The 22,282-nt window shown below is 48.6% G+C and overlaps 1 protein-coding gene across 4 annotated transcripts in view; it reads left to right on the top strand.

Moving 5' to 3' along the window:
* The first annotated feature begins 974 nt into the window (after positions 1-974).
* The window catches only part of ABL2 (ABL proto-oncogene 2, non-receptor tyrosine kinase), a 98,144-nt gene continuing 76,836 nt past the window's right edge, over positions 975-22,282 (top strand). For 2 of the 4 annotated variants that reach the window (XM_040984331.1, XM_040984327.1), the window contains exon 1: positions 975-1,393. In XM_040984331.1, the coding sequence (XP_040840265.1) occupies positions 1,237-1,393 (157 nt within the window). In that variant the 5' untranslated portion in view covers positions 975-1,236. The remainder of the gene's footprint in view (positions 1,394-22,282) is intronic. The other 2 variants (XM_040984330.1, XM_040984326.1) reach the window with 2 other exon arrangements.

Below are 22,282 nucleotides of genomic sequence, written 5' to 3'. Positions count from 1 at the left end.
CTGCGCTGAGACAGGTTCAAAACTGTGTGTCGCTATTTCTCTGTGTAGTTAGGGAGAAGAAACTAGGAAATCGTCACGATTGTTAGCACATTGCCTGTATGAATATTCACACACCCAAGGAGAAAGAACCTATACACTTCTGTTGACATCATTTGGGGAAATCCTTTACTGAATAAAGTTTTTAGAAAACTTAAAGAGATGCCTAGTCGGAGAGCATGGTGAGTGAAGCCTGCACGTGTGTGTGTGTGTGTGTGTGTAAAAAGCATTTTTCATCTGTTTCATTCACTCTCTTCAGACCACACACGCTAAAGATGAGAAGTGCTGGCTCAGAAACTAGATCAAAAATACATATTTTTGCTCCTTGCTCACCTGACCTCCTGCACAATATGTGAATATAGAGGACGCCAGCGGGAACTTGAACTTCATGGTCAAGCCCAGCGATGGAAACAGAAACACGAGTGGTGAGATAGCAAAGGAGCTCAAGAGGAATTCCTGGCAGCGGGAGGGATGGGTCAGGAAGGCTTTCCTGACGAGACCCGCCGCCTGCCATTTACCTGCACACTCTCTTCCTGTGAATTTTGCCTTACTTTAATTTTGACTCCAGGCCTTGTGTTGCCAAGGGCGGTTGCCTTGCTCTGGTCTGCACCTGTGCCTGCTTCTGGGCGGCGCACGTGGTGGGCGCCGAACCCCCGCCCGAGTGATTTGACAGGTGGAGCCGCGGCAGGAGAGGCCTGCGACCCATCATCCCAAAAGGTACGCAGCGCGTGGAGCTCAAGGTGGGAGCCGCTCGGCTCTGGGCTCGGGGGCCAAGGTGCGGAGGACCCGAGATGGCGAGGAGCCGAGAAGGCGGCCGCCGACGGGCGGCGAGGTGGGCGCGGGGAGCGGGGCGGAGCCGCCGGGAAGCCCTCCCTCCGGGGGAGCCGAGGGGCCTGGCGGGCGGGGGAGGGAGACGCTCTGCCCCGCGCTCGCCCGGCGCTCGGTGGTTTAAAGATGGCGGCGGCGGCGGCGGCGGCGTTGAGGGCGCGGAGCCGCGGGCGGGGGCGGGAGAAGGAGAGTCTGTGAGGCGCCCGGGAAGGGCGCAGCGGCCGCGGTGAGGAGTGCGGGGGCCGAGCCGCCGGCCGCCCGGCCGCTCGGGGCCGGGGCCTGCGCTGGGAAGGGAGAGGCCGCAGCGCGGAGCCCGGGAGGAGGAATGTGAGCGGGGCTCGGCGCGGGGCGCGGGAGTACGCGAGCGCAGGGATGGGGCAGCAGGTGGGCCGCGTCGGGGAGGCTCCCGGGCTCCCGCAGCCTCAGCCCCGCGGGCTCCGAGGCAGCAGCGCGGCCAGGCCCTCCGGCCGCAGGCGGGACCCTGCGGGGCGCAGCGCGGAGACCGGCTTCAATATCTTCACCCAGCATGGTGAGTGTGTCCGGGCGCCGGCGCGAGGGCGTGGGTGGGTGGGTGGGTGGGAGGCGGACGGGCGGGCGCCCTGCCGGGGGTCGCGAGGTGGAGGGGTGCCCGAGATGGGGGGCGCGATCGGCTGCCATCTGGGCTAGTCACGGGAGGCGAGTCACACCCCTCCCCCTCCCGTCTCCAGCCTGGCTGGCAGCTCCCGGGGGCGGAGGAGGCGAGAGCAGTGGTCACCGCGAGCGTGGACGGGGGACTGGGCTGTGTGCGTCGGGAGGAGGGCAGCGACCGGTGGTCCCGCGGGCGGGGGGAAGGCACGGACTCCCGTCTCGGAGGTGGCGGTGTGAGCCGCTTGTCAGCCGAGGGAACCCGAGTTTGCTTTCCAAGAGATTGGGAGGCAGGAACTGACGCTCCGGAGATTGTGGCTGTGGACGGAGTTAGGTCTCCGGCGGTGAGCAGTGGAGCCTAGTGAGCCGTGAACAGTGCCCCGGAGGACTCCTATGCAGAGGAAGATAAGGATGCGATCTCGTGACTTTGGACGTGTGTGTACAAACTCGAAATGAAGGGCTTTGCCCAACCATGCTGTCCTGCGCCTTTGAGCAGGACCAGGTTCTGACATGGCTGGCAGGGGCTCTGAGTTGGTGGGCATGGTGAGGACTTTGGGTAGGAGCAAGAGTTGTTCTTTGTACCCTGTGTGTGTGTGTGTGTGTGTGTGTGTGTGTGTGTGCGTGTGTGTGCGTGCACGCGCATGCATGTGTGCAATGCTTGCAAATCCATGGTCTGGAAGCCGTTACTTGGATCTCATCTATATAATTTGAGAAGAGTTGTCAAACCCCTTTGTTAGGCCCCTGGTAAAAAGGTTGAGCATGTATTCTGATTTATGTGTTTTAAATGGTTAATTATATGTACTGTGCTCATGGGTGTTGTAATTTTCAAACATGTACAGGAACAAGATTTAGGAAAGGAGAACATGAAAATATAGTAAGAATCCTGATTTTTTTTTTTTTAACCGCAGCCCAGAGGATTCTTTCTATACTTCCTCATGGCGCTTTTGAAAGAGGGAAATGGCAGTATTGGCTGTCACAGGCTGGCGATTCCCACATCCCCTTTGGGAGCTGCAGGTTAGGTACGGTGGCTCTTGCAGCACTGGGTAGCTGGACTTGACCAGAAAGTAGCAGGACTTTGAAGCTGTGTGCATGTGAAGTAACAAAGGAAAAAAAGACAGGGTTTCTGTGCCACACAGCGTAGGGAAGGAGAGAGAAAGAGAGAAGTGTGAATTATTTACTAGCGATGAAGTTTGAAGGACGGAATAGTGGGTGGTAGCATGCAAAGGAAGATGAATCCAAGGATCTGCGGCAGTTAGGTGAGTTCTCAATTTGGACTTTGTGATTAAACTCAAACATTTTTAACTTTTAAAAATTTCATTTTGGGGTTGGTTTGGTGACCCAACTGGCCTCCCAAGTGGCAGCAACCTATATGGACTCCGGTTCATGTCCTGGCTGCTCCACTTCCTTCCAGCTCCCCACTTGTGGCCTGGGAAAGCAGTTGAGGACGGCCCAAAACCTTGGGACCTGCACCTGCGTGGGAGATTTGGAAGAAGCTCCTGACTCCTGGCTTCAGATGGGTTAGCTCTGGGTGTTGTGGCCTTTTGGGGAGTGAACCAGTCGATGGAAGATCTTTGTCTCTATAAATCTGCCTTTCCAATGAAAGTAAATAAATCTTTATAAAAAATTTGTCTTGGGCCCGGCGCGGTGGTGCAAGTGGTTAAGTCCTCGCCTTGCACGCCCGGGATCCCATATGGGCGCCGGTTCTAATCCCGGCAGCCCCGCTTCCCTTCCAGCTCCCTGCCTGTGGCCTGGGAAAGCAGTTGAGGACGGCCCAAGGCTTTGGGACCCTGCACCCGCGTGGGAGACCCGGAAGAGGCTCCTGGCTTCGGATCGGCATAGTATCGACCCGTTGCGGCTCACTTGGGGAGTGAAACATCGGATGGAAGATCTTCCTCTCTGTATCTCCTCTCTGTATATCCGCCTTTCCAATAAAAAATAATAAAAATAAATCTTAAAAAAAAAAAAATTTGTCTTTATTTTGTTTGAAAGAGAGAAAGATTGGTCCTCCACCTGTTGGCTCACTGCCCCAATGCCTACAGCAGCTGGGGCTGGCCTGGGGCTGACCCTGACTTTACCCATCTGGGTAGGGAGAACTCGAGCCCTGAGCCATCAGATGCTGCCTGCCAAGGTGTATGGTAGAAAGAAGTTGGAACCTTGGGTACTGCGGTGTGGAGTGTGCGTGTCTCCAGTGACGTTTTGACTTCGGCACCAAGCATTGCCCCATAAAGTAAATTGTGTCTTAATGGAGGATATGTGTATAACTTGGAGATACATGAACTTTATATGTCTGATACTAAAAATGTGCTTGAGAAGCTTTTTTGGTGCATGAATATTTTATGCAGTTGCCATGTGAGTTCGTTTTTATTGAAATCGTTTCTTAAACCGTAGGAGGAAAGAAGAGAGGAATAGTTTTCAAGAGGATTGGCCCTGGCAGTTAAGATGCTGATGTTCCATATCTTGCAAGGCTTGGGTTTAATTCCAGCTTCCTGCTACTGCAGGCCCTGCAAGGGGGCTGGTGGCTCCAGCATTGGGGTTCCTGCCTCCAGCTGATGGCTCCAGCACTGGCCCTGCGAGGCAGCTGATGGCTCCAGCACTGGACTTCCTGCCGCCAGCTGGTGGCTCCAGCATGGGGTTCCTGCCGCCAGCTGGTGGCTCCAGCACTGGGGTTCCTGCTGCCAGCTGATGGCTCCAGCACTGGCCCTACGAGGCAGCTGGTGGCTCCAGCATGGGGTTCCTGCCGCCAGCTAATGGCTCCAGCACTGGCCCTACGAGGCAGCTGATGGCTCCAGCACTGGGCTTCCTGCTGCCAGCTGGTGGCTCCAGCATGGGGTTCCTGCCGCCAGCTGGTGGCTCCAGCACTGGGGTTCCTGCTGCCAGCTGGTGGCTCTAGCACTGGGGTTCCTGCCGCCAGCTGATGGCTCCAGCACTGGCCCTACGAGGCAGCTGGTGGCTCCAGCATGGGGTTCCTGCCGCCAGCTAATGGCTCCAGCACTGGCCCTACGAGGCAGCTGATGGCTCCAGCACTGGGCTTCCTGCCGCCCACAGGGGAGGCTTGGACCGAGTTCCTGCTGTCTACCTCAGTCTGGCCATGCTGGTATGCGGGAAGTAAACAAGCCTGCTTGCCTGTTTGTATCTTGAATCAAGTTTTTTTTTTTTTTTTTTTTTAATTTTAGGGCAGAAATTATTAAATCGGTTTTCCTTTCTGGGCAGTGTTCATGTGTGTTTAGCTTCATCCACAGGGCAATAGTGGTCATCTTCCTCTAATGTCCTAATCAGGACCTCAGAAGGAAGTAAGGAGACCTCTGTCAGGAGTGAACTTCCAACCAGAGCAGAAAGTTTGAGTCAAGTTCTTGTTCTGCCTGGCTTGTAGACTTACTCACTACTTTTGGGTTTCTTTATCTGTAAAATGAGGTTGGACTAGATGATTACTAAGATACTTTCTTGCTTGTTTAAGATTTTATGATCTTAATTGAGAAGCAATAGAAACAAAAAACTTATGTTGGATGGGGCTGGGTTTGGGAAGATCTGGCAGAGGCTTGTGTCTGTCTGCCTGAATGGCCAATAGGATATACCAGCAAACCCAAGTGTGGAATGTTCTAGACTAGGCTTGATCCTTGATCAGGGACAGCTCATGTGTTTAACAAGCAAAAGGGTTTTTGAGTACCTGTTAATGTGTTGGGCTGTGGGGGTATTGCTGCTGGGGTGGATCTTTAAGGAGTTTGATTCAGTGTGGATGAGAGAAGAGATCTCTTTGGAGTCGTCCTTAAAGGCAGAAGCACTGGGTGTGTGCACTGGGTGAAGGTGCCGCCTGCGACACCTGCATTCCATCTGGAGGCCTGTTCGGAATAAAGGAAAGCAGGGTGGCCCGAGTGCTTTGGCGCCTGCTGCCCCCAAAGGAGACCCGGCGGTAGTGGCCACTTGGAGGATGATTCAGAGGAAGGATGAAGCACCCACCACCCCCAACTCTGGCTTTCTTATCAACAAATCTTGGGGAGGGAGAGGATGGACCTTTCTGCCTAGATTTGAAACCTCAGTCAGCTGCTGTTGCCTGTGTGGTCCTGGTCAAGCAAGCTTTTCTGAATTTTATTGTGTCCTGGTTTCTTCCTTTGTGAAACAGGTATTACTAGTACCTAGAATCAGAAGCAGTCAGGACAGTGACTGGCACATAGTTACAAAGTTAGTACTGCTACTGGTACCATGACAATTCCTATTATTGATAATAGGATGATACTTCAATGACAGAGGTTTTGAAACTGGCTGACTGGGATAATGAGTATGCTTTCCAAAGTTTGAAAGTTAGGAACTGGAAGCATGGGGAGAGAGTTTGATGCCAAAGCCTAGTGTGAAAAGAATGGAAATAGCAAATATAGGAAGAAGATGAAGTGGGTGCTGTGTTTTCCTGCTCTAAGCATAGCGAGCTAAGCTGTTGCTGAGATACTGGTCTGGCTCCTGGCTACTCTGCTTCTGCTGCAGCGTCCTGCACATGTACCTGGGAAAGCGGCAGATCATGAGCTGAATGTGTGAGAGAGCAGGGTTCAGTTCTTGTCCCTGGCTTTGGCCTGACCCAGACCTGGCTATTGTGACCATTTGGGGAGTGAACCAAAATCTGTCTGTGTAAGGAGTTATTCCAATATCCCACCCTGGACCTGGCGCCATTCCTTTTTCCTCACAGCTCACGAAATTCGTGCCAGTCTAGCCATCTACCAATCAGATGTAACCTGGCATTCCACCTGAGAATCCCACCCCTAATCTTCCAGCCCCTTCCCCAACCCCGCCCACTCACCTATCATCCCCAGGCATTCACCTGCAGGCACCAGTCCCCTGGGGCCCGCCCTCAATCCCTCCCAATCCCCGCCCCCCACACCTGGCAGACAAAAAGGCCCCCAGGTGCGGCTCCCTCTCTTTGCTAGTCTTTGCTCCCTCTCTCCCTCCCCTTCCGGCCTCCCTTCCCCTCTTTCCCTTTCCCCTTCCCCTGCTCCTGCCCTGCTGGAAGAAACCTCCTGAGATACCTCGTTGCGTCTGGTGTTTTCAGCTCGTGGTAAAGAACCAGGTTGTGGGAATTAGCTGCGCGTAAAATATCGTAATATCATATGAACTAGAACTCAACCACTGTTTTAAATAACTGTCTGCCCCTGCGCCCGGCCCTGTCAGCTTTTCTGCAGATCAGGGGCTCTTGAGCACAGTTGTATTGCCTCTTTGGCCTGGCTTGTTCGATTTTGGGGTGGGGTCTGTTGTCTTGTGGGGTGTCTAGCTGCCTCCCTGGCTGAACAGGCTGTACACATACAGTAGCACTTTGTGGTTCTTCAGTTGTCAGAACCAACAATGTCTCCAGACAGTGCTCATCCTCAGCGGGGAAAATCACTCCTGATGGAGAACCACTGCTGAGAAACACTTAGCAGAATCTCAGCTGAATAAATGAGTTAGATTTAAAAGGTCTTCAGTGAACACTTGATGATAACATGAAAAATCTAGATCTTAGAACAGTGAAGCAGTCACTGTCTTGAGTTTGTAGTGTTGATCTGAGGACATAATTTCATGTGAAAGTTGTGTTGCTGTTAAATTAACATGTAAGTTTTAATGTAATTAGGTATTGCATGTAGTTAATAAATATGTTGAAAGTTATTCATATTACATGCTTTTTCTCTTTAGCGCTGTAATGTTTTCATTAATGATATGTAGGTAAGCTGTTAGAGTAATTTGCCTTGCTGTAAGTGATTTTTGTGAAAGTATTTTACAAGGAATAAAGATAATAGGGCATGGGCTGGCACCATGGCTCAGTAGCCTAATCCCCCACCTCCAAGCACAAGCATTAGTGTCCCAGCTGCTCTGCTTCCCATCCAGCTCCCTGCTTGTGGCCTGGGAAAGCAGTGGAAGACGGCTCAAAGCCTTGGGGGCCTGCACCTGCGTGGGAGACCAGGAAGGAGCTCCTGGTTCTTGTCTTTAGATCAGCTCAGCTCTGACCCTTGCAGTCATTTGGGGAGTAAACAAGCAGATGGAAGATCTCTATTTTTCTCCTTAAATCTGATCTGCCTTTCAAATAGAAAAATAATAAAAATAAATCTTTAAAAAAATTTTTACCTGAAAGGGAGGGAGACAGGAGGGATCTCTTATCTGCTGGTTTACTTCCCAACTGCTTGCAACAGCCAGTGCTGGGCCAGGCTGCAGCGGCTGGAACTCACTGAGCGTCCGCTAGGTGGTAGGAGCCATCCTGCTCCCTCTCAGGGTGCCCGTTAGCAAGCAGCTGGAGCGGAGCTGGAATTTACACCAGGCACTCTAGTGGGGGCTGTGGGGTGGATGTGTCCTAGGCAGGGTCTTTTTTTTTTTTTTTTGAAGATTTATTTATTATTTATTGGAAAGTCAGATATACAGAGAGGAGGAGAGACAGAGGAAGATCTTCCGTCCGATGATTCACTCCCCAAGTGAGCACAATGGCCGATGCTATGCCAATCTGAAGCCAGGACCCAGGAACTTCTTCCAGGTCTCCCACGCGAGTGCAGGGTCCCAAGGCTTTGGGCTGTCCTCGACTGCTTTCCCAGGCCACAAGCAGGGAGCTGGATGGGAAGTGGGGCTGCCGGGGATTAGAACTGGTGCCTCTATGGGATCCCGGGCGTTTAAGGCAAGGACTTTAGCTGCTAGGCCACACCGCTGGGCCCCTGCAGGGTCTTAACCAGTAGGCTCAGCCCTGCTATTGTCTTAGTGTGGCGTACTTGTCAATCAAGCCCAATGATTTCATTTCAGTTTTACTTCCTTTTCTTACCCAGTTTCTAAAAATTGCATGAAAATGAACTTTGTGTTAAGAAGCTTTGAATAATAAAATTTTCCTTAAACTTACTGTTTTAAAGAAATGTGACTTTTCTTTTAGGTCTGTTGATTTTGTAGTCTCTTCAAAATGAAAGATGTAGGCTCCCCTAGGACCTATTGCAGTGATTACTGATTCTTTTTTTTTAAAAAATTAATTAATTAATTTTTTAAAGATTTATTTTTATTATTTTTTTATTGGAAAGGCAGATATACAGAGAGGAGAGACAGAGAGGAAGATCTTCCGTCTGATGATTCACTCCCCAAGTGAGCGCAACGGCCGATGCTATGCCGATCCGAAGCCAGGAGCCTCTTCCGGGTCTCCCACGCGGGTGCAGGGTCCCAAAGCTTTGGGCCGTCCTCGACTGCTTTCCCGGGCCACAGGCAGGGAGCTGGATGGGAAGCAGGGCTGCCGGGATTAGAACCGGCGCCCATATGGGATCCCGGGCGTTCAAGGCGAGGACCTTAACCACTTGCGCCACCGCGCCGGGCCCAGTGATTACTGATTCTTATGAGAATCAAATTTCATGGATTTTTGTTTATTTTTGAAAAAAGATTTGTTTATTTCGAAGGCGGAGTTATGGATGGTGGGCAGGGAGTGGTAGAGAGAGGACTTTTATCCTGGTTCACTCCCCAAATGGCTGCAAGGCTGGGTCTGAGCCCGGCCAAAGTCAGGAGCTTTGTCTGGGTCTCCCACATGGGTGTAAAGGGCCCATTCACATGGACTGTATTTTCTACTGCTTTCCCAGACATATTAGCAGGTAGCTGGATGGGAAGTGGAATGGCCGAGACTCAAGCTAGCATCCATGTGGGATGTCAGATTTGCAGGCAGTGGCTTAGCTTTCTATGCTGCACTGCTGCTTCTGTATTTTTATTTTTATGGGGCTTTATTTGAAAGGCAGAAACTGAGCAAATTCCAGTGAATTGGTTTACTGCCCAGGTGGGCTGGGGTCTGACCCAGAAGCTGAGAATCAGTAAACCAAGTCCTCCTGTGTGAGAGGCAGGAGTTGGGTTAGGAGAGCCATCACTGCTGCCTGCTAGGATCCACCCTGGCGGGGTTGGAGTCAGGAGCTAGAATTGAGCTCCGAATGTGGGCTGTGACTGAGCTAACTGCTGCACGGCGTGCCTGCTCCCAGATGAAACTCCTCCCAGAGAGATCCGTGTGGGCGGACTCCGCAGCCTGGCTGTTCCTTGCTCATGGCCTAGGAAAGCAGCGGAGGATGGCTCCAGTGCTGCTGCTCCTGCCCTCCTGGGAGACCGGGAAGAAGCTCTTGGAGTCAGGCTGGCTCCTCTCCAGCTGTTGGTGGTCATTTGGTGTCTCTCTCTCCTTCCCTCTTTGCCTTTCCAATAAAAAGAAAAAAAAATTTAAAAGAAATCGACTATTAGGTTTTTTTAAATTAATGTCCAAATCTGTGTAAATTATAGATGCATAGCTTTTTAGTAAAATAAGTTGTCCAAGTTCTGTTACCAGCATTCAGTTGGCTGTAAAGAGTACAGGTAAAATTATGAAGCCTCAAGTTCCGCCCTTAGATTCTTACTCTCCCTCTCCCCCAACGTGGAAATGGATTTTGTTCTCTTTGCTCTCTTTGTCAAGATGGGGAATGGGTACGGTGCTGTTTGAGTCATGAAGACCTGTTTCATTTGTTGTTTACAACTGTTCTATGAAGTAGAAGAGGCAAATATTGACCTTCCCACTTCTAGATGATGGAGGAGTCAGAGAATTAAGCGACCAAATGGCTTCCTTAGGCATGTGCTGTTAAGTGAAAGTACTGGGACTCAACCTCAGTTCTTTCCTCCAAGTCTTGCCACAGGGTGGAGATTTAGAGAATGTGTATTTTAGAATCAGATGGATTTAGGGCTTGACAAAACAGCCTAGTGGCTAAATCCTCGCCTTGCATGCCCTGGATCCCATATAGGTGCCAGTTTATGTCCCAGCTGCTCTGCTTCCCATCCAGCTCCCTGCCTGTGGCCTGGGAAAGCAGTGGAGGACGGCCCGAAGCTTTGGGACCCTGCACCTGTGTGGGAGACCTGGAAGAGGCTCCAGGCTCCTGGCTTTGGATGGCTTGGCTCTGGCCATTGTGGCCACTTGGGGAATGAATGTAACAGCAGGTGGAAGATCTTTATCTCTCTTTCTCTCTGTAATTCTTTCCAATGAAAATAAATAAATAAATCTTTAAAAAAACTGTAGAAAAAGAACCAGATGGGATTTAATTTACATTGTGCCTTAGGTCTGGTATTGGCACATGGTTGCCTCAGTTACTAGGGAACTTTCAGAAAGCAGTAAGGGGATGGGTGTTTGGCCTGGCATTAAAATGCTGCTTTGGTGAACCACCTGGAGAGGGCAGTATCCGGGGGAGGGAGTTGGTGCAGTGGGGAGATTGTGGGCTCCTTCCTGACGGGCTGCAACTCCCACTGGTGAGCATGAGAACCAGGACTGGGGCAGCCTGGCTAGACAGGCAGTGGCACCCCCTGGCATGAGTGTGGGCTGGAGGGTGGAGTCTGTTGGGATGAGTTAGACTTCAGTGCACAGTGATGTATACAAGGTCTTACTGGGATGTGTAGTCTACTGCACATGCTGGCAGGCACAGGAACCAAAGCTGGGGGGCTGGTCCAGTGGAGGTTATTGGGGTCATTCTGACTGTGCTACAGCTCCCCTGGTATACGTGAGGGCTGACTGCGTTGGGCAGGGCTGGACTGGGCTGCAGTATCCATTGGTTTGCTGAGGATGGAGAGCAGTACAAACTGATCAGCTACCCCAGTGATTTCTGGGCCAGTGGAGACTCGGGGCCGACTGACAGCCACTGACCTTGGGAGGATTTCTTCATCTGTGGAGCATCGATATCAGCAGCGTCTCAGAACTATTGAAACCACATGAGCAGACCCCCGGAAAATGCTCCACAACGGGGACCCTGGGATGACACCAGGTGGCAGCTCCCCATCTCCCGGTTAATGGGGCAGTGGAGAAGGTTGGGTGTGGGTTCTCCTCTTCCATATACAGAAGGAAGAAAAAGAATGTGTAAATAGTCATCTCATCCTGATCCTCGCCCCTTCCTACCCTGATCAATTATGTAAATGTCATCAAAAATTCTTAAAAACTGCAGAAGAAGAAAATCTTGAAAATGCTTCTTGGGATGCCTGGGTTTTTAAAAAAAGATATACTTAGGATTTTTTTTTTTTAATTGCAAAGTCAGATTTACAGAGAAGGAGAGACAAAGATTTTCTATTTGCTGATTCACTCCCCAAGTGGCCACAACAGTCAGAGCTGAGTCAGTCCAAAGCCAGGAGCCAGGAGCTTCTTTCAGGTCTCCCCCACGGATGCAGTTTCCCAAGGCACAAGCAGGGAGCTGGATGGGAAGCGGAGCTGCCGGGACACGAACTGGTGTCCATGTGGGATCGTGGTGCTTGCAAGGTGAGGATTCAGCCACTGAGTTGTTATCGTGCTGTGCCCCCGCTTTTTTTTTTTTGCATTTTAAAAACGACCTTTTATATTGTAGCCACCTTCTTCTGATATTCTTAATACTCTTGAGATTTTTTCCCCTTGCTTCTGTGTATTATTTTTACCTCTAGCTTTAAAAAAAATTTGTAACTTACTTTAATTTTATTTGAAAGGTAGAGAGAGAGGAGGGAGGGAGGGACAGATCCATCCATCCATGTGCTGGTTCATTCCCCAAGTGCTCACAAGTGCTAGAGCTGCAGCGGGCCGGAGCCGGCAGCCTGACGCTGAATCGAGGTCTCCCATGGGGAAGAAGGACCAAGTTCTCTCATCTGCTGCTTCTCTGGATGCCCCATGGGAAGCTGGGCTGCAAATCTAGTGTCCAAGAGTAAAACCAGGCATTGCATTGTGGGGTGGGTGTTCCAAGTGGTGCCCGGCACCTGCCCCTAAAGTTTCTAGGACTTCAGAGTTCCTTTTTTTTTTTTTTTTCAATTTATTCATTTTTATTAGAAAAGCAGATTTACAGAGAGAAGGAAGGAAAGCTCTTCCATTTGCTGGTTTACTCCCCAAATGGCCACAACAGCTAGAGCTGAGTCCATCTGAGACCAGGCTCCAGGAGCTTCTTCTGAATCTCCTGTATGGGTACGGGGTCCCAGGGCTTTGGGCCATACTTCGCTGCTTTCCCAGGTTAAAAGCAGGGGGAGCTGGATGGGAAGTGGAGAAGCTGGGACACAAACTGGTGCCCGTATGCCGGTGCCGCAAGCTGGAGGATTAGCCAATTGAGTCGTCACACTGGCTCCACCCTCAATGTTCTTGAAGTTGTGACTCAAATTGGCCTTTTTTTTTTTTTTTAATCCATATGGCACTATACACAGAGACTTCAAAAATACTTGTGGAATAGATTTAGAGTTTCACTGTAGATTAGTTTTCAAATCGTATAGACAAGTTGTTCTGAAATGTTAGGGTGGACAGCTTGTTGGGGAGTAGGCTTTTGGTACTGTGGTTGAGACAGCACTTGAAACCTGCCTCCCAGTCAGGGTGCCTGGTTGGAGTCGCAGCTGCCTGGCTGCCTCTGCAGCTTCCCTCCCCGTGTGTCCTAGAAGGCAGCAGGTGCTGGCCCAAGTACTCAGTCCCTTGGAGCACTTGGGAGACCGGGATGAAGTTCCCCGCTCCTGGCTGTAGTCTGACTAGCCTAGCCTTTCAGGTGTGTTGGAGAGTGAAGTCACGTGCAAGTGCCTGCTGTTTTGACACTGCTGATGTGCCTCCCCAAGGTCCCGTGCAGAGGGCCTGTGGAGAGACGCCTGGGGAACTGGCGTTCTCCGGGAAGCGGGCGCAGGGAACACGAGGCTCTGCGGACAGACTTGGGCTGCAGCAGAGTGGACCTCAGGTCCTGCAAGAATTAGATGGTGGAATAATTGCCATTTTTTGAGTGCAATGTGCAGGCATGTTCTGAGTACTTAGTATCTGCTTTTTCATTTAAACCTCATAAAACTGCAGCTGCCTGGTTTGAAAAGAATTAGAGAACAAAGAATTTTGGGTGTCTTTGTGATTCTGTAGTTTTGCTATATGTAGTGACTAATAAGCTTTAGGAGTGTGTGCATTTATGTGTATGCACAAGGACACTCCAAGGAATCCAGAGGGGAAATGAAATTTATTTTGGTGCAAAAAATTAAAATCCATGATAGATTTTTCTTAATTATGTATTTTCTTGAATTATTTATTTAAGATTTATTTTTATTGCAAAGTCAGATATACAGAGAGGAGGAGAGACAGTGAGGAAGATCTTCCATCTGATGACTCACTCCCCAAATGACCGCAATGGCTGGTGCTGCGCTGATCCAAAGCCAGGAGCCAGGGACCTCCTCCAGGTCTCCCACACGGGTGCAGGGTCCCAAGGCTTTGGGCCATCCTCAACTGCTTTCCCAGGCCACAAGCAGGGAGCTGGATGGGAAGTGGAGCTGCCGGGATTCGAACCAGCGCCCATATGGGATCCCGGTGCGTTCAAGGCGAGGACTTTAGCCACTAGGCCACTGCACTGGGCCCTTGAATTTTTTGAAGAGCCCACATAATGTGTGTATATATCTGCATGTTTTTAGACTTCCTTCTTACCCTGTTGACACACCTGGTGATGATTTGAGCAACAGGTCTGTGTGGTCTGTGGGTTTAGGCACCTGAGCTGCCTAGTGAAGGGTGTTATGGGCACTGCCCTGCCCTTGGAGTGACATTCTGACGTACTCTGCTTGTTGCTAGTGCTGTGTCCCACTAAACAAGCTGCTCTTTTCTCTGTTCGTAGGTTACAATTCCTTTTTTCCTCTTGACTTATTAGAAAATTATAAGAAAATGTATAGGTAACAATGGTAGTTATTGGGTTGCTATAAGCAAATGAATGTACTCTGCCGGTTTTCTTTGTGAATTTGGGAAATAGCGGAAATGCTAGCTCAGACGCCCTCGAGTGTTCCTCGAGTGTTAGCAGCCAGTCAGTGGATGGTTAGAGAAGCACTGACTGGCAGGACAGGCTGGACAGTAACAGGCGGTGACGCACTTGTGGCCTGACTTGTTGTGACTCCTGGGCTCTAAGATTAGACTGTGAGGACGCATGTCTTCATGTGGGATCTTAAAAGTACCTGGCAGAGTAGGTGTTCTGGAGTATTTGTGAAATGATTTTGAGATTTATTTTGCTATTTATGTTTCTGTAATAGTTTGTTAATTGAAGCGTTTTAAACGGCAATATATCTGACTAGACAGTTTTACATGATAAAACTTTGTAGTAGCAAGTTTTTTTTTTTTAAAGATTTATCTTATTTTTATTGGAAGCTCAGATATACAGAGAGGAGGCGAGACAGAGAGAAAGATCTTCTGTCTGTTGATTCACTCACCAAATGACCACAATGGCCGGAGCTGAGCTGAGCCGAGCCGAGCCGAAGTGAAGCAGTTGGGACTTGAACATGTGCCTAGAAGGGATGCCAGCATAGCAGGCAGAGGCTTAACACACTACACCATTGTAGCAGCTGCAGTTTTTTTTTTTTTTCTCTTGATATAATAGCCAGTTGTAGTAAATTATCTACTAAAGTGTTTGTTTTGAGGATAAACAATTTTGTGGGGGCATTATTGTAGGCTTGTAGTATTAAAAACGAATGGCTCTGGTGATTGTGTATCAGAAGCCGGGGAGCCCCTTGAAGTGCTCCATTTAGTTTATTTTTCCAGTATGCGGCCTCTAAGGAGCTGTCTATTCTCCCTAGGGAAAGTAGGATGTTTTGAACATTTTTAAGTTTGTTCACTTCATGCCACTGAGTTCTACTTTCTAAACAGTGAAAATGGTAAATATATTATGTATATTATATCACAGTAAGAAAATGTTTAAGGAAAAAATTTTTGCTTAACGCCTCAGAGCATTTTCCGTATTTCTTTGTTGCTTTATGCTGTACTAATGGTCTGTGTTAATGTTCTGAGGGAATTCTTAGATTTTAATTTAGACAGACTGCCATGCAAAAAACCGTTGCTGCTGCAATAGATAGTGGTGGCAGTTCTCATGAAGCACCTAAAGGTGTTTTCATCTCATGGATTGGATTCATTGCTTTTTGAATTGAATGCATAATTTTATTCTGTAAATTTGTGGTTATACTAATTTAAAATTTTCTTGGTATTGGTTTCAGTGGAACTTCTGTTCATGAGCATGGACAAATACGCATTAAACATAACACTAGCATACATTTAAATGTCATTGATTACAAAAGTATGAGCTGGGGTGGCTGTGGTGGAGCAGCAGGTTAAGGCCGTGCTTGCAACGCCCGCATGCTGCAGTTGGAGTGCTGGCTGAACACCCTGCCCTGCTTCTGATGCAGCTCTCTGCTCCTTGACCTTGGAAAGCAGTGCGTGATGGCCTGCACATTTGGGCTGCTGCTACTCTTGTGACAAACCCAGAGTAAATTTCTACTCCTGGTTTGTGGGTGCTGGTTTGGGTCCCAGCTGCTCCGCTTTCAATCCAGTTCCCTCCACATGTGCCTGGGAAAGCACAAGGAGATGGTCCAAGTCCTGGGGTCCCAGCACCCACGCGGGAGTCCTGGAGAGGCTCTGGCCCAGGTCTGGCTGTTGCAGCCATCTGGGGAGTGAACCAGCAGATAGAAGGTACCCCCTTCTGTCATTCTTAGACACGCATATGTGTGTAACGTTGGGCTTACCTGTACTTGGCTTCCGACTGTTACCTGGGCTGCGTCCGTAGTGATGGTCCCACTGGTTCCTCCATGTGGACTCAGCCAGAACCTAGCAGAATACAAGTCAGCTGACCCAGCCATGTGCATACCCTACTTTGCTGAGCTAGGGAGGCAGGGTGTAGCAACCTTTCACTTGATACGGTCAAGGTCAAAGAAAATGTTCTGTAGCTTAATGCACAGTGTGTGTACTGCAGTTTTGTTCTTCTCTGCTATTTCCATCAAATTAAAATACCAGTACTGATTTAGGACTGAAGATTGCCACTTAGCATTTTGTAATTGCTAAGAAAGCATTTCTCTAAAATGACCGTGCTAACCAGCATAATTTGTATTACCCGTCTGTACTTTATAGGAAAGATTTGTTGAAATATGGAGGTTGCAAGTGGATTTTTAAAACTGATTTTGAAATTTACATTTTTGCATGTTAATCTTGGGTTTGGTTGGTATACTGGACTTACACCAAATTTTAATTGTCTTGATTAAAGAAATCATATTTTCTACAGGAGTAATTTTTTTTCCAAGATTTATTAGAAAAGCAGAATTGGAGAGGAGGCCAGGGAGGGAGCGAGAGGAGGCCAGGGAGGGAGCGAGAAGAGGAAGATTGCTTTCCATCCACTGATTGGTTGCTCAGCTGGCCGCAGTGAGCGTCCTCTGCTCTCCGGATGGCGCAGGGACCTTTGCTGCTTTACCATGCCTTAGTCAGAGCGCTGGATCAGAACAGTAGCCAGGATTTGAACCTGTGCTCGAGTGGGGTGGTGGTACCACAGGTGGTGGCTTTGCTCGCCATGGCACAGTGCTGGCCTTAGTAATTTTCTTTTTTTAAAAGTAAATTTTTTTTCCTTAGTAATTTCTTCAGGGACACATAGGTCATATAGTGGCATCATTTTCTTCAAGAAGGTTTTTGATTTTTGTTATTTAACTTCGCTTTTCTTCCTATTGTTTTTGTTTTATGGCTTTCCATTTAAGTGGCTATGTTGTAACTGTGTAAGAGACTATCATATCCATATGTGAAGATACAATAGAGTGTGCATGTCTACTTCCGAATCAAGACGAACTCTCAATAAAACTGTTGAATGTATCTTGACAATAGGATGCTGAACTCTGTGCCATTGTCCATGCCTACAACATCAGAATACGCTTAAATAACAGAATGATGGACTTAGGACTGTGTATGAAGGACTGTGCTGTGTATAAAGAGGAAGTCAGTGGGGGGAGGAGACTTGAGCAGGGAGGAGGGGAAGTCCTAGAGCCTGTAGAACTGTACCATAAAACAATAAAAAAGGAAACAATTTTGAATTATATTCAAAACTTTTTAAGACAGAGATGGGCAGATAGTGGGAGAAGGGGGTCCCCTGTGCTGGCTTACTTTCTTTTTTTTTAAGATTTTTATTTTTATTATTTTTTCATTGGAAAGGCGGATATACAGAGAGGAGAGACAGAGAGGAAGATCTTCCGTCCGATGATTCACTCCCCAAGTGAGCGCAACGGGCCGATACTATGCCGATCCGAAGCCAGGAGCCTCTTCCGGGTCTCCCACGCGGGTGCAGGGTCCCAAAGCTTTGGGCCGTCCTCGACTGCTTTCCCGGGCCACAGGCAGGGGGCTGGAAGGGAAGCGGGGCTGCCGGGATTAGAACCGGCGCCCATATGGGATCCCGGGCGTGCAAGGCGAGGACCTTTAACCACTTGCGCCACCGCGCCAGGCCCTGGCTTACTTTCCTAAGTGTCCACAGTGTCTGGAAGGCTGGCAGCAGGAACCCAGTCCGGGTTCCTTATGGATGGTGGGGATACAGGCCCTGGAGCCGTCACTGCTGCTTGCCAGGGACAGCGGGCAGGAAGCTGGAGTTGGGAGCAGAGCCTGGGCTCCAACTCAGCTATACTCTGACTTGGGAGGGGAGCATCTTTTCTTTTCTTTCTTTCTTTTTTTTTTTTTTTAAGATTTGTTTGTTTATTGAAAAGGCAGATTTACAAGAAAAGGAAAGACAGATGTCTTCATCTGCTGGTTCACTCCCCAAGTGGCCATAATGGCTAGAGCTGAAGTCAGGAGTCAGGAGCCTCTTCCGGGTCTCCCACGCAGGTGCAGGGTCCCAAGGCTTTGGGCCGTCCTCAACTGCTTTCCCAGGCCACAAGCAGGGAGCTGGATGGGAAGTGGAGCTGCCAAGATTAGAACCGGCGCCCATATGAGATCCCGGCGTGTTCAAGATGAGGACTTTAGCTGCTAGACCAAGGCGCTGGGCCCCAGAACATCTGTTTTTAGAAGTAATTGTAACTGTATGGGAGTATGCATGTAACCTGGAAGTGTGTGTAGACGCCATCACTCAGAGTTGACAGATAGTAGTTTTGTTACTTTTTTCCAGAATTTTTTTATTGTTTTCAGATATGACACAAAAACTTACATTTCGCCATCTGAACATTTTTTCCCCCAAATTTATTTAATAAGGAGGGAGAAGAAGCAAGAGAAAGGGCTATCTTCCATTTACTGGCTAGTCTCATGTGGAATAGCCAGAACTGCAGGAACCTGGTAGTCACCTTGGGCCTTCCATGCCAGCAGCGGGGACCCTGCCATCTGAGCCATGCCCTGCTGCCACCTGGGCTGTGCAGGGTGCCCGAGAGGAAGCAGAGCAAGGACTGAGTATGGAAAATGGGCAGCCCACACAGCACGTTCCCGCTGCATCGGCAGTCGGCCTGTAAGCAGTGTTCGCTGTGCCTTTCGGCGATGGCACATCGTGTCAACAACTGTCACTGTAGTTCATCTCTAGAATTCCTTTTCCAGAGTTCAGACTCTGCCTTAAGCCCCGGTTCTCCTTGACCCCTCTTCCTTACCTGACGGCTTCTGTTTCAGGCTGAGCCTCTAGCACGTTGGTTTCCCTTCCCTGTGGTTGACACCATCACGGTGTTGGTGTTTATCTTCCTCCTGCCCTCTGTGTAGTTGCATTTTATTCTGCATGTAATTACCTCCTGTGTGTAACAGTATATAATTTTGTGTAGTTGAAAGCTCTACATAAATCCTATACCTGTCATCTTGGAACTTTTTTACTAATAGGTTTGTGAGATAGAGCCATGTAAAACACAGTTCTAAACTGGCAGAGGAGCTTGTAGGCAGGAAGTATGAAGAAGAATAAAGGGAAATGCCAATTATGCTATTTATTTGATTTTATCAGTTTATGCTGTGTATATGTGATTAATTATTGCTCTGTAGCCCATAAAATGTACGAGGATCACATGTTTAAAAAAAAAATTTAAAGGCTAAGCTGGCTAATCCTCCCTCTTCAAGCATGAGTCCTGTATGGGTGTCAGTTTGTGTCCTGGTCACTCCACTTCCCATCCAGCTCCCTGCTTGTGGCCTGGGAGGGCAGTAGAGGACGGCCCAAAGCCTTGGGACCCTGCACCCATGGGGCGACCCTGAAGAAGTGCCTGGCTTCTCTGGCTTTGGATTAGCTTAGCTCCAGCTGTTGTAGCCACTTGGGGAGTGAACCAGCAGGTGGAAGATCTTTCCGTCTTCCTTTCTCTGTAAATCTGCTGGGCCCAGGTATAGACCAGGAGCCTGGAACTGAATCCAGGTCTGCCAAGTAGGTGCCAGGGTGCACCCTGGCAGCAGTTGGAACCGGAAGCAGGAGCAGGAGTGCCCTGGAGATTGCAGTATGGGAGGTGAGTGTCCCAAGAGGTGTTGTCATTGCTACATCAGAAACCTTACTGCCAGCTGCACTCCATCCTGCAGTGCAGAGTGGGGAGGCTCGGTGCTACTGTAAGCTGCTTCTCAACTTCCGTGTGTCCTGTCATTTGCCTTGTTATTTGGAAAATCTGTATGCTGTTATAACTTGATGATGTTTGGATTCTTTTATTATGCTTATTAACTGTTTTAAGAGAAAGACTGGGTCAAGATGATTTTTTTCTGTGATTATTGAGATGTCATTAGCTCTGAGCGAATATTTTATCAAATTGTTTCCTTTGCAAGTCTGATGTGCTTATCCTTTTATATTTGAATATTTGTTCTCTTTTCTAGGGAGTGTTTGAAGTCTTTATTGTTGATCTTTAAAATTCTTCCTCAACACTGAAGTGTTTGTGGATGTTTGAAAAGAAAGAATTATTTTTGGGGCTGGTGCCATAGCTTGGTGGGCTGAGCCTCTGCCTGTTACACCTGGCATGCCATATGGGCACAGTTTCATATCCCAGCTGCTCCACTTCTAATCCAGCTCCCGGCTGATGACCTGGGAAAGCAGCGAAGGACAGCCGAAGTCCTTGGTGCCTGCACCTATGGAAGAGACATGACTGAAGCTCCTGGGTTCGGATTGACCCTGTTCCAACTGTTGAGGCCGTTTGGGGAGTGAACTAGTGGACTGACAATCTCTCTTTGTCTCTTCTAACTCTGCCTTTCAAATAAAAAGGAAAAGAATTAAAGAATTATTTATGAATCTTTATGAGTTTTGACTGCATTCTAGTTTAAGAATTTTTGAAAAATAGATTTATTTATTTGAAAGACAGAAAAAGAGGGAGAGACCCAAGCAGGGAGAGAGGTATCTTCCTTCTGCTGCTTCAGTTTGCAGATGCCTGGAGCCAGGAACTGCGTCTGAGCCTCCCACATGGCTGGGCAGGGACCATTATTGGCTGGGACTTGAATTAGGCACTCTAATATAGGATGCTTACAGCAAGTGGCAGCATAGCCAGCTGTGCCACTGTGATTGTCTCCAGTTTCAAGAACATTTCTTTCCCTGTTTCATCCACTTTTTGCCTTTCTGTTTTCTCTAATGTTGTTATGGAGTAACTCTCATTTCTATTCTAAATCTCAGTTGGCTTTCCATTATTACATTTCATCACATTTATTTCTGATAATTTTTTTCTGTTAGCAATTTTGTGGGTAAATGTGTTAGTAGGACTTGGTTATGAGTAACCAGCTACAGTGTTACATTGCTAATTCTGTGGGATGGTGGGTGTCCAGGGAGCTTGTGGGCAAGAATGTATAGATGCCAGTCCAGCAATAAGAAGTGGGCTTCCACCTGAAGTTGGAGTAGCATTGATTTGATTTTGTCTCTGTGTTTTGGCTCCTGTCTGCTCATTTTCTTCTCTTAAACTTTCACTTCATATTGAACCTCCCATTTTTTTTTAAACTTTCCTGTTGTCAGAAGGACAATCTATAGTATATGTTAATTTTTTTAATGGTTTATTTATTTTTATTTGAAAGGCAGATTTACAGAGAAGAGGGACAGAGATCTTCCATCCACTGGTTTATTCCCCACATGGCCACGAGAGCAGAAGCTTGGCTGTTCCATACTCTGGAGCCTTGAGCTTCTTCCAGGTCTCTTATGTGGACACAGGGATCCAAGTACTTGGAATGTCTTCCATTGCTTCCCAGGTGCCTCAGCAGGAAGCTTGACCAGGAGTGGAGCAAGCAGTGCTCGTGGGGGTGTCAGCATTGCAGCATTGTAGGCTGTGGCTTAACACCCTGTACCACAATGCTGCCTCTTTTTTTTTTTTTTTTTTTACTTTATTTAATCTTTTGTTGCTAATTACAAAGGTTCAGAGACTGCAGACCCATGTGGGCTGCCGACCTGGATGGAGAGGTAGGGTTGGGAGAAAGTGGTAAGGGAAATGCCTCTGTTCCTGGTTCTCGGTGAAGGATTTTTAGGTTTATTTATTTGTAAGGCATCATAGGACAGATAGATCTCGGCCTGCTGGTTCACCCTCCGTTGGCTGAAGTGGCTGGGCTGAGTCGGGCCAAGCCTGAGAGCCTGGCATCCTGCTTGAATCTCCCACCCTGGGGCAGCGCCTCAAGCATTCGGATCAGCCTGTGCTGCTTCCCCAGGAGCATTAGCAGGGAGCTGGACCAAGTGTAGCAGCCACATTTGCACTGGCTCTGCGTGGATGTCCACAGTACGCGTGGCATTCCAGCCCAAGGGTTTTCAACATTTGGAATACTGACATTTGCTTCTGCCAGCTACGGCTGGCAGTGTTCTACTGCCAATTAAAAAATACAAGTCTCAGATACTGCCTGGCATCGCTCTTCCAGATGAGAAAACTGCTCGTTGGAGAGTTGAAACAAGCTGAGTACTGACTCATATGTTAGGGCGATTTGGGGGAGAAGGAATCTTTTCCTCTTCTCATGAGCTGCATGGGTAAGCTCACTGCGGCAAAGGACAGACTGGTGTGAGAAAAACCCGCAGATTCGTGCAAGTATCATGTGATAGAGAAGTCTTCAGATAGAAAAGTCCACAGATCTCTGTGCTTTCTGCTTATGTTTGCTGAAGAGTAACAAGCTGTGCAGGAGTAGGATTGCAAAGGGGAAATGATCTAATGGTAGGAAATGAAGGCGGCGTGAGCAAGGCTAGTTCATTCTTCTCAGTGGCCCTCTGCTGTCGGAGGT

This window comes from Ochotona curzoniae, unplaced genomic scaffold, assembly GCF_017591425.1.
Source record: "Ochotona curzoniae isolate NIBS_2020 unplaced genomic scaffold, NIBS_Ocur_1.0 contig_4105, whole genome shotgun sequence".
NCBI lineage: Eukaryota > Metazoa > Chordata > Mammalia > Lagomorpha > Ochotonidae > Ochotona > Ochotona curzoniae.
This window is presented reverse-complemented; position numbering and strand designations above follow the sequence as displayed.